At 37.7% G+C, this 11892-nt stretch overlaps 1 protein-coding gene across 3 annotated transcripts in view; it reads left to right on the forward strand.

Annotated features, from left to right (window-relative positions):
• SLK (STE20 like kinase) overlaps positions 1-11892 on the forward strand; it is a 49668-nt gene that overhangs the window by 28171 nt on the left and 9605 nt on the right. Inside the window, exons 8-15 of one of the 3 annotated variants that reach the window (XM_056494357.1) lie at positions 710-838; positions 2601-3959; positions 5241-5371; positions 5645-5768; positions 6040-6219; positions 8200-8292; positions 11335-11464; positions 11702-11826. In XM_056494357.1, the coding sequence (XP_056350332.1) occupies positions 710-838; positions 2601-3959; positions 5241-5371; positions 5645-5768; positions 6040-6219; positions 8200-8292; positions 11335-11464; positions 11702-11826 (2271 nt within the window). The remainder of the gene's footprint in view (positions 1-709; positions 839-2600; positions 3960-5240; positions 5372-5644; positions 5769-6039; positions 6220-8199; positions 8293-11334; positions 11465-11701; positions 11827-11892) is intronic. The other 2 variants (XM_056494358.1, XM_056494359.1) reach the window with 2 other exon arrangements.

Consider the following 11892-nt stretch of genomic DNA (forward strand, 5'->3'; position numbering starts at 1 on the left):
GGATGAAGGAGTTGTTTAGGTCTGTGGCCAGTTGCTGACAGGTGTTTTAAAAGCTTTAGTGCTCAGCCCTCCTCTGTAATGCTGTCACTGCAGAACAGCTGAACAGGAATAGATGTGACCAGGTACATTTGATTGTGTTTAACGTCAGCACCCATTTGCTTTATCCACAATCCATCTGGCATATGCTGAATAGATTTAAGCAGAAGGGCCAAGCAGAAAAAGAAGGCAGTAGGAGAGGAACAGGTACCTGCTTGCTCTTAAAGAAAAAGACAGAATTCTAGTTCACATCAGGAAAAGCTGTTGCAAAGACAAAGCACATTTTTTCTAGAAAGTATATTTTCTAGATAAAGCTTGTCAAGAAATAATTTAACTGTGGAACTGAAATGAAGCATAATTCCAAGAAAAATAACCTTTTTAAAAGTCTTTCTACTTCTATTCTTTGGATTGTGAAAAAGGTCAGTATAAATGAATAATTTGTATTTTTAGCAATTTTGTTAGACTACTTATACAGTATATTTGAATAGAAATGTTTTGATTTTAAGACTTCTGCAGAGAAAACACATCGTAATAGTTAATTGTGAATCTTCAAATGTCAGGCAACCAAAGTAACACTTCTCTGAAGTTATTTTTCTTTCAGATTATGATTTTTCCCACTGTCTACTATGAAGTCACCACTTAATACTGTGCTTTTTTTTTTTTTCCCCACAAGCATCCATTTGTTACTGTTACTTCAAATAAACCAATAAGAGAATTGATTGCAGAAGCTAAGGCTGAAGTTACAGAAGAAGTTGAAGATGGTAAAGATGAGGATGAGGAAGAAGAAACAGAAAATTCTCTGGTCAGTTTAAACTTTACTTTTTTTACTACTGTTGCCAATGTCCCATAGAGAATTCAATTGCAGTTGTATTAGCCCAAATTTGACATCAAATCTTCTAGGAATAACATCATAAACATACTCTAAACTTAGTACAAAATACGTAGCTAGCAATTTCAAAATTAGCATGTTTGAACTCCTTAAAAACTACTTATAAATAATGGCTAATAAAGACTAATATCTTAAATTTTTTTACATGTATATGTGATATTTTTAAAATAGGATACTGGTGTTTATGTAAATTATTTTAAGTCATAATGACTGGGTGAATGAGGAAATGTGTTTTTAAAAAAGGTATTTGACTATTATGCTGTAAAGTAAGTTTGTGATTTTACAGTATGTTTGTCAAAGAAAAAGAAAAAAAAACCCACCTATTTGATAATGAATGTGGTTCTAAAGATGTTTTAAGAATCTTAGAGCATGAGTGTGGTTGCACAGAGGGAAAACTGATGTCCAGGGATGGGGGTGCAGGTTGCAGAGTGCCCAGCTGTGTGCTCCCTGTGCTTCCTGAAATGCTGTTCCTGCATGGCTGGAGAAGCCAAGTGCTCAAGCAGGTGCCTCCATTCCCCCCTCACCCATCAGCACGTTCCTCATGTCCCTGGGCCTGCCTACCTTGTTCCCAGCTCCAAATGTGCATCCCCAGCAGCTCCCCTCCTGTGAATCATCCACTGCCTTCTGCTGATGAGCTGCTAAGCCGTTCATCCATCCAGGAGGGCTGGAGCAAGCCCACCCTGGTACTCAGTCAGGTATCTCACAAGCAGCATTGTAGGAAAGGGTGAGGTAGAGCTCATCACGTTATTTACTTGGGGTGGTTTTAAACACTCTTGGGAGATCAACACTAAACTTCTAGAACAATTACACAAAGAAATATTTAAAATGCAATTTTGACTTAAAAGGAATTGATTTTTGTATGCTTGGGAAATCCTTAATACAGGCAATGCACAATCAAACCTGTGCTTGCTGCAGCACCTAACCTAGGATGTTCCCTATGGCAAATCAGAAGCCTGATCTGCAAATTACAGGGTTGTAGCAGTAAATACAGACAGACAGATATCACAATCACTTTGAAGAGTGAATGGGCAATTGTGGTTAAAATGATGCTTTATTACTGTATTCTTCTGGATGTCTCTGTGGAATCTGATAACATTTATTCATATTCTGGCAGCGGCAGTTTCTACGGTGAGTTAACTGTTCCTGCTGTAGTTCTGTACTGCCACTTAATCAGATCTGCTGGAGGTTTTCACCATTTTAATGGAGTTTCAATATGATTAAAACCAGATTAAAAGTTTTCAGGCATTTCTAGCCAAGAACACAAAATAAAGCAGAAGAAGGCCTTAATATTGCATTTTATCAGTGCTGCACTAATTAAAGCTACAGTTTCTTCCTTGCCCAGCTGGCACAAAATTGTCTTTCAAATACAACTGTAGCTGAGATTGTTGGGGAGCTGAACTGATAAAAATAAATGTGAAAAGAAAAAGACCCTTGAAGAATAGCTGATGACTATGATCCCTTTTCCTTGATCACAGTAAAACTTTCTTTTCAGAGCCTGTCGGCAATTCGTGTGCTTGTTCTGTGATAGCCCAAGGGAAGGACTGTGAGGTTATCAAATTCATATAACTGCATGTAATACAATATTGATCTCTGTTCATGTATTCTTCCATAAAACTGTACTTTGATTAGGTTACAAAATGATTGAATGTTTTTGTTTTTTGCTTTAATTTTTTAGCAGTTACCTGCAGAGAAACGTGCATCCTCTGACCTTAGTATTGCCAGCTCTGAAGAGGATAAGCTTTCACAGAATGCATCTGTCCTGGAATCTCTCTCTGAGAAAACAGAAACTAATGCCATTGAGGACAAAACAGCTGCAGATGAATCTGAGGATATTAAATTTAGGAAAACAGCTGATAACATACATGATACTCCTGTTAGTGATGTTAAAGTGCAGAACGGTTCTTTGCCAACTGGTGAAGATGAGCAAGGCAAAATGGTGCCAGCAGAAAAGAGTACAGAAAGCCTGGAAAAAATGCATGAGGATACAGAACCCCTGAAAGGAGGTAAAGAACTTGATGTGGAAGTAAATAATGAACCGAATGTAAAAATAGAGAAAGAAAATTCCATGGCAGATGAACAGATAGAAGATGACAAACTGAAAGTAGTACCTGTAACTGAAAATAGGGTAGAAACTGAAGAAGGCATTTCTAAGGAAAAAGAAGAGAAGAGAATGGACCTCTTGGATGGTGAGGAAGAAAAGGTCCCTGCAGAAAATAGAGATACAGAGCCAAAGGAAGGCAAAGGTGAAGCTCAGAAAGAGGCAGCTATAGATACCACTACAGAAACTCTGCCTAATGCTACAGTTAAAGTGTCTGATGAAGAAAAGGAAATAATAAAGCATGGAATTGACAACGTTAAGGAGATAGGGGCTGTTGCTGAAACACCCATCAGTGATGGGGATAAAATACCTGAGCTGGAGGATAAGCCAGTGGAAAGTCAGGCTAAGCAGGTCCATGAGATTATCAGCTCTGAAGAAACTCTATCAGAAAGCCAAGATAAAGTGATCGAAGTAGACAAGAAACTGGCAGAAAGTGAAAATGAGGGTATCAGTAATATAAACAGCACAGAGGAAACAAGGATCAAAGACTCTGGAAAAGACATCGTAGACCAGAAGGCATTACAGAACAAATCTGAGGATATTCCTGATAAACTGACTGGTATGGACCAAAATTCAGGAGAGCACAGAGTTGAGAATTTGCAGGAAAACAACACCCAGGTAGACAAAGAGCATCCGGCGGTTACCTCTGATGAAATCATGAAGAATAAGCTTCAAGCTGCTGTCAGTGAACAAGCTGATGACTCTGAAGTCACTCCAGTCCCCAGTATTAGTATTAGCACTGAAGAAAATGAGAAGGTCAAAACAGATAATCAAGGCAATACTGAGACACTACAGCAACTGGAATCAGAGAATTTGAAGGAAAATGATGCGGATTCAGGCACTGGTTCTACAGCTGATAACAGCAGCATTGATTTGAACTTGTCCATTTCTAGTTTCCTTAGTAAAAACAAAGAGACAGGATCAATATCTTTACAGGTAAGTGTAAGCATATATTTTTAAATGTAAAATCCTATGTGAGTATAACCCTGAAATTACCTCCAAGTGTTATCTTCGCTACAAAGAAAAGTATTGAGGGAGAAACCAGTATGGCACACATATATACACACAAAGCTTTGTAGAAATCAGAGTATTCTAAATTGCACAGAACAATGTCTGAATTTTGTGCAGTTATGCTAATTAGTTTCTTACTGTATTGCATAATAGCATAACCCATAAAAGGAAGTGTAATAATATGAAACTTGAAGTTTTGTGGTTGTAGGTCAGAGCTGATACTCAGAAGACAAGCTAAATGCACAGAATTCCTGTTTAATGGGAAAAATCTCTTGGAACATCTAATCTTATACTGAATTCCTGTCACTTCCATCTTCTGTTGGATTTGGGAGACCCAAGGCAGACCCTCTGCTGGATTTGTTTATTCCAATCAGTGTTCTCCTGTGGTTGTACTCTGTCCATGCAGTTATGTCACTGTGCATGAGCTAACTCAGAGGAAGCAAATTCCAGTCTATGAACTTTATTTGTAATCTTTGTATTAATATGAACATAGCCATGTAAGGTTGGTAACTGTGAAAGATGGGCTTGAATGGAGGAAAAACAAACCTAGAAAGACAACCAAACAAAAAAAAAAAATCATAGATTGGCATAGCTGTGCTAAACACAAGGATGTTTGCAGTTGCCCTGACACAATGGAGATGGTACAGTTTCAGCTGGGGTCCCTCTCTTCTTGCAATGAAACAACAGCAGCTCTGACAACTGAGGCTTGTCCAGTTGTCAGCAAGATCATGATATGATTTTTGGCTAATATATATCAATAAAAAAATTAAACTCACTTTATGCCCAAAGCAGAAGGAACTAGGTGAGTAAATTGTTATTCTGTTTCAGCACTGGTTTTCAGAATTAACTAAGTGTTAGCGACTGAGGAAATCATGGTCAAAAGCAAACAGTAAATGCAGCTGTCTTCAGCTCTTGAAAATAAAACTGTATCAGTTCTCTTCAGAGTTTATCTAGCTTAATTTTTCTTTTTCTTCTGGCACTTTGTATAATAATTGCAGTTTTTCTTTGCTTACTAGAAAGTTTCAGTTCATTGGAATTTTTCAAATTCTCACTTGATTAGTGAGGCACCGGGTAAGTGAGAAGGACTCTTGATTACTTTATAGAAGACATTTCCAGAACTATTTGATATTATTCAATATTAAGAAAAAGAGGGGGAAAGAATATAACTTTAATAAATACATAATAACTTACTAATGTTCAATTTAGGAAACTAGAAGGCAGAAGAAAACATTAAAGAAAACTCGCAAGTTTGTCGTTGATGGAGTAGAAGTGAGTGTAACCACATCAAAAATAGTTACTGAAAATGATTCAAAAAGTGAAGAAATGCGATTTCTACGGTAAGTGTTTCTAAAAGTAAAATTTTCAAGAGGTTAGCAGCTGATTATTTTTTCTTTGAATAAAACAAAGGGGCTAATGACCTTATTTCAGTTATATTTGGAGATTAATTTACATTTTTTTTCAGTAGAAGTGAATGTAAAGTGTTTCTTATTAGTACAATCAGTTCAAAATTAGTTTAACTGGGCCCAATTTGTCAATGGTAATTTTTGTCTTTGTCATTTTCCACTTCTTTTGTTTTCCCATCAGTATTAAGTGTTCTTTGTCCTTATTAGACGTCAAGAGCTCAGAGAGCTGAGACTTCTTCAGAAAGAGGAGCAGAGAGCCCAACAGCAGCTCAGCAATAAGCTTTTGCAGCAGCGAGAGCAGATGTACAGGCGTTTTGAACAGGAAATGACAGTGAGTTTCTGCATTTTGCTGCTCTTAAAATATGACATCTTGATGGAGTAGGAAGAATAGTGCTAACAGAAATCAGGTGTTTCCTGCCATGATGGCTCAAGTTTAAGCCTTCATTCTTAAATAAAAGGCAGTATTTTCCATTGTGGGGTGCCCAACTTGTGCTGGGGCTTGCCTGCCACAACAGTCCATCATGGCCTTTCCCTGCTGTGCTACAGCACTTCACTTAACAGGACTAAGCTTTCTAAAAAAAGGTGGCAAATTATTTTTACAGAGTAAGAAGCGACAGTATGATCAAGAGATAGAGAACCTGGAGAAGCAGCAGAAGCAGACGATCGAGCGCCTGGAGCAGGAGCACACAAATCGCTTACGGGATGAAGCAAAGCGCATCAAGGCTGAGCAGGAGAAGGAGTTGTCCAAATTCCAGAATGTGCTGAAAAACAAAAAAAAAGAGGTAAGAGATGATGATAACATGGAAAATAAGGAGTATGGACATAGCAAACAGTTGAGATTAGGACTCCCAGAAGCCTTGTCAAACCTGTGCTTTACGGAGGTTTGGGAGTGTCACTGTCACTACTAGTCAGAATTGTTTCTTTTGTTTAACTGCCTAAAGTGAAATACAAACAGCTGACAGGAAGCTTGAGGTATTGACTTAATCTAGAAGACATCATCAAGTTAGATGATATTATTTTCCACAGAATATTTAATAAAAGATTTTGTCTCAAATACTAAATCAATAAAAAGTATTTTCATAAAGATTATGAAAAATATTTGAGATTTCTGCTTTAAAAAATGCCAGCTATAGTTACTTAGTAAATACTTAAATTAGAATTTCAGGTATGTTTCATTTTTGTTAATTTTTTAGATTTTTTTATTGAATGTGTGCTGTAATTCTTCAGAATTTCTTTATATGAAGTGACAGCAGTAATACGGATTTGGTTTGTTAGCTCAAAAAGAAAAGCCAGGAGATAGAAGTCTGGATAACCTAAAATCCTTTACACTTAATTTAGTAAATGTCATACAGTTAAGGCAAAATAACTGACAACTTGAGCAATTAATTTACTTGCATTGGATTAAGAAAAGGTGATACGTTTCCATACGGATTTTGCATCTTAAAAGCTGTTTTATTTCATTTTTGGTTCAACTGCGTAGTTCCCATTTGTATATAAATGGCTCTAGTGTTTGCTCTAATAGGTACTAGACTTAAAGATTTCTTTAGAAAGCTGAACTGTCAATACTTTTGCATAGAATGATCCTGTAGCACAAAAGTGCATTGAAAAATAAGTTGTATTCAGTTGGAACTGTATGCTCATATGTAAATAACAATTTTTCTTCTTTTGCGGTACCTCTTGCATTTTGAGTCTCTCTCTCTGTTCACTGGTGATTGGGTCCTATGTGGGAAATGGGGACAATTTTACATATTGCTCTTAGCTAAAAGCAGCTCTTTCATGGACATAGGAATAGCATGTGGTGATTTGGACTCTGTTTTCTGATGATGCTTCCACTATTAAACAAACGGGCATTTGTCTCTGGGTGCATAGTATTGTGTTTAAAGCTCAAAAAGGCGATGTACAGTTTGAAGGAAAATGCAGCTGCTGCTCTAAAACTGTCCATTTTATATTGGAGTGTACAATGCTACATTTTTGTGATTCTGAAAAACAAAACTCATCAGCAAATTAACAGATTAATAGCCAGTCGATTTAGCCAGGCTATATTTAGAATCTTTCTGGTAATCTTGTCTAATTCACCGTGTACTGAAACACGTTCCATCCCAGCATACGTGTCATGACAAGTTTCTTGAAAACACTCTTATTTATTGATGGGTTTTGCTTTAAATTCTTCAGAACCAAACAGTCACAACCAAATAATGCTTTATTTGCTTGTATGACTTTTGAAGATATGAGCTTTGTAGATGTCATTTATGGTCAGAGACACTAATAATGACATCTTGTAAATTCAGGTTAGAGACAGTGTCAGAAATAGCTGGTTTTCAATGGAAGTTATTTTAAGCTTCCAACCATTTTTCACAGCTTTATGTGAGGTAACATACTCTGTTACTCTGTAGTCCTTTTGCCATAGTGATACAAGAAAATACCACTTTTGCAGGTGGTGGTTTTCTTAACTATTGACTCTCCTGGCAGCTGCATGGAAGCACAAGTGAGGCACTGCCATTTCTGAGGGCACTGGGCAGCATTTGCATGCAAAAAGCACTGGCACATCCCTCCTCTCTGCACTGCTGGCATGCATAAAGCATCTATTGTTCTTTCTCTTTTCATTAAGCTCTTTCAGTAAACTAACATCCCTGCCACTGAAGTAATGCATGCTTCTCACTACCTCTAGTGCTTGCCCTGCATGTCCCTGTGTTCACAGTAGTGCTTGCTGTGGAGACAAAGTGTTCTTTTTGCCACCTTCTGCATGCTTGTATACACTGTAGGTTTTATGTGAAGTGGAGAAAGCACCAAAAGAGCTGAGAAAAGAGCTCATGAAACGCAAGAAAGAGGAGCTTGCACAAAGCCAGCATGCTCAGGTAACAACGGCAGCTTCAAGCTACTAAAATACAAAAGGCAGCAGTATTCACACAGCTTGATGATTTCACTTCTTGTTGTTGAGTGTATATGGAACTTAACTCAAACTAACCCTACAAACTGCTCTCTTTCTTCAAGTACTCCCATGTCACATCTTAGACTTAACTGGGTAGAAATGTAGGAGCAGCGGTTGCCAGGTTTGTACTGTCAAGTGTAGGATCTTGTGTGCTCTACTGAAAAAGAATGGTATTTTTCTACTGCAGGTTTATTTACAGTGCTTTTACGAGTGGTAAGTACTCCATGGGTCCTTCAAATTTTAAAGGTTATAGTCAGGAGGAAGTTTTGAACTACACAAGTGCAGAGGAGGAAAACGTATCTAATATGTAAGCATGAGACATCTTGTTTATAGAATCAGAACAGATTAAATAAAATGTTATTTAAATGTCAAAGTGTAGGTGTATGGAAACTTTACAAAACATCATCTGTGATTTCATGCCTTCAGACTTGGTGCTTTTCTGTGATCCAACTAAAAAGAGGGCTAGTGTTTTAGAAAAATACTGGCTTTGTGATGGCCACAGCTTGTACAGAGTGAGTTTGAACCACAGCAAGAACAGGTTTGGATGGAGTAACTTAAAGATTAAATGTTTACGTGAGTGACCTAGTAGAAAATAATAGCAACTTTATTTGATTATGTGGTTAATTTAAGAGGGGATTTTCCAGGATAGAAGGTGATTGAGTTCCAGCATTTTTCTCATACCAAAGATATGTCTCTAAACTTTTTAAGGAAACAAAAATGTAACTTTTCATAGTCTTTGTAGTGACACGGTTAATTTGCTTTGCTAGTTTCAATTTGTTGAAGAGAGGTGAAAGAAGATTTTAATTGTGAAATATCCTTACTTGGAGTGATAAGTACTAAGCAAGGTGCAGCTGTTTAGTTTTAGAATATCTAAAACTTTCATCAGCATCTACTTGTGTGATTAGCCTTGACATTTCAAATGTTTATTACTAACCTACAGCAGATCTCATTTCTTCTTTTTTTTAAGAATAGAAGTACATTTCACTATATTATGACACAGAATTACATTGTGTCCCACAGGGTGTTGCTCAGGTTATGATTCAGTCTTTTCAGTTGTCTTCATGTACACTTTTCAACGCACAAATGCAGGATGTAAGTCTCAAAATGCAACACAGTGAAAGTTTATCTTCCTAATTTTCCAGATGTGTGTTTTTTCTTCTCCTTCTGCTCATATGTGCTGATCAATCTTACTGCTGTTTCCAAACTGGTTAGCACCAGTTTAGGTAATTGGGCACTATCCATAGTCAAAAGTTCCAAAAGACAGTAGTTAGTCTGAGCAGGACACTGAGGGTTCACACATGCAAAATGATACTTGCTCAGCACATGTGAGGAACATTGTGTGACTTGTATGCTGTGTGTGCAGTGAAACCATGTATTTTAAAGATGTTTGAGTTTTTTTTAAGATACGTGTTGTGCATAACCAAGTGGTCCTTTGAAAAAGGTTGACTGTCTTGCACTGTCTGCCTTTTAACCACTCAACACATTGTTCAGTAAAGTCAGTGACATTTATTTTATGTGATACTGGAGTAGATGTGAGAAGTGGAAAGGCCAGCATGTTTCCTGAGATTGCGTAGTTTATCTTATAGCACTAGCAGGTATAAAACTTCATAAGAGTTACTCTGTAAAGAGAGCAGCAATGATACTTAAATAATTAAACGTGTAAAGCTCAAGCATAATCACTTTTTGACCATGACTACACTAGAACAGCTTTCCTCCACTCCCTCCAAATTAAAAATCTCCCAGCAAATTAAAGACTGTGTTAATTATGTGATCGCACCCTTAGAATATTAAACTTGTAGTAGTATTTTTACCCTTTTCAGGTATAAAGAGAAAAACTAGTATTTTTTTGTCACTCCATAAATTTGGTTAGGTGTGTCTTTATGGACATCACCTTCTAGTTCTTTTTGTACCCTCAGGTCTATCACTGTCAGCTTAATTCAACTCTGGTTTTATGTTACCTGTCTCAGTATAACTGTTCTGTCCACTAAGAGACATGGAAGGCTCATCTATTAATAACTTTCTGTGAAGATGAAAACCAGGATTCTTATGGTCATAATAGAAAGTACTTTTAATGAACATTTAATTCCATTTGTTATGAACTTCAGCAGTCTACCTTGGCTCTGACAAGACTGTGCCATTGTCCTTTCTTTTGACCTTGATATCGTACTAGAAGCATCTGCTTCAATTTTTTGTTCTTAAGGCGGGTGTGACCATGTCTGTGTGTGTGTGCATGCTTGCATGCTCATAGCTGTGGTTTTTAATAGCTGCAAAGAAGAAAGGCAGCATTAGGTCTTGGGGCATGGGAGGGGGACTCAGTGCTGCCTGCTTTTCATGAAGGGATGTAACAGTGATACGCCTGGATAATGGGAAGATGCAGGTGATAAATCCCTTTGTGAGGAGCCAGCTCAGCTCAGGTGTGAGCAGGTTACGGCTGTGCAGAACCATGGAGTGTCTGCACAGTGGTCCTGCAGAACTCCCAGCCTCAACAGCCCTGCCCTAAGGACAAGATACACCACACAGACCTGAAACCCAGCTGTGTAAATAAATAGACTTTAACTAATCACCCAAAGCAGAATAACCATACATACCTTAATTTTCTTAGGGACATGAATAATTAACCCTTTTTAGAATGAGACAAACTTTAGATTGAGTATTGTCTTTGCTAACTCTGAACCTGCAACTTGTTCTGAGGAGGGGCAAGAGATGCAATGAGTTGCAGATGGCTGGCTAGATTGTTACCTTTGGTCTTATTTCTGAAGGTACTATTTAAACATGAATATGCTCTGACCTACTCTGTACATAGAAAATGCAAAAGATGGATAATTTGATAGTCAAGGCACGCTAGCTCAAACTTTGATAGATGTATTTGTTTTCACATACAGCTAATGCTGAGAGAACTGGGAGTTTCATTAACATGTAATGTGGTTGGAAGAACCCAATTTAATTTACTTCTATTGGTTTTTGCCAGGAGCAGGAGTTTGTGCAGAAACAGCAACAAGAACTGGATGCATCTCTGAAGAAAATAATTCAGCAGCAGAAGACAGAACTGGCCACTATTGAACGAGACTGCCTCAACAACAAACAGCAGCTCATGAGAGGTATCCAGCACCAGGCTCTCCAAAACAGGCACTGATGTTTTAGTAAAACAATGGTCTTTCTTCACTTTATGAAGTCAAAAACCCTCATGACTAATCTAGAACTGTAATAAAAACATTTGCTATGAAACAGCACTGTTTATAAAATGCACTTGTAGGTCACTTCTGAACATACACCAGGAGGCTGGGGAGTATGGGATGAGGTTGCAATTCTTGAACCAACCTTCCTCTTTTTTCCAGCTCGTGAAGCTGCATTCTGGGAGCTGGAGGAGCGTCACCTACAGGAGAAACATCAACTCCTCAAGCAGCAGCTCAAGGATCAGTACTTCATGCAGAGGCACCAGCTGCTTAAGAGGCATGAAAAAGTTAGTGTTAACTTTGACGCTCTCTTGTGTATTATAATATTCATTTTTTTTATCAAGTAGTCTTAG

Source organism: Oenanthe melanoleuca, chromosome 6 (genome assembly GCF_029582105.1).
Source record: "Oenanthe melanoleuca isolate GR-GAL-2019-014 chromosome 6, OMel1.0, whole genome shotgun sequence".
Taxonomy (NCBI): Eukaryota; Metazoa; Chordata; class Aves; order Passeriformes; family Muscicapidae; genus Oenanthe; species Oenanthe melanoleuca.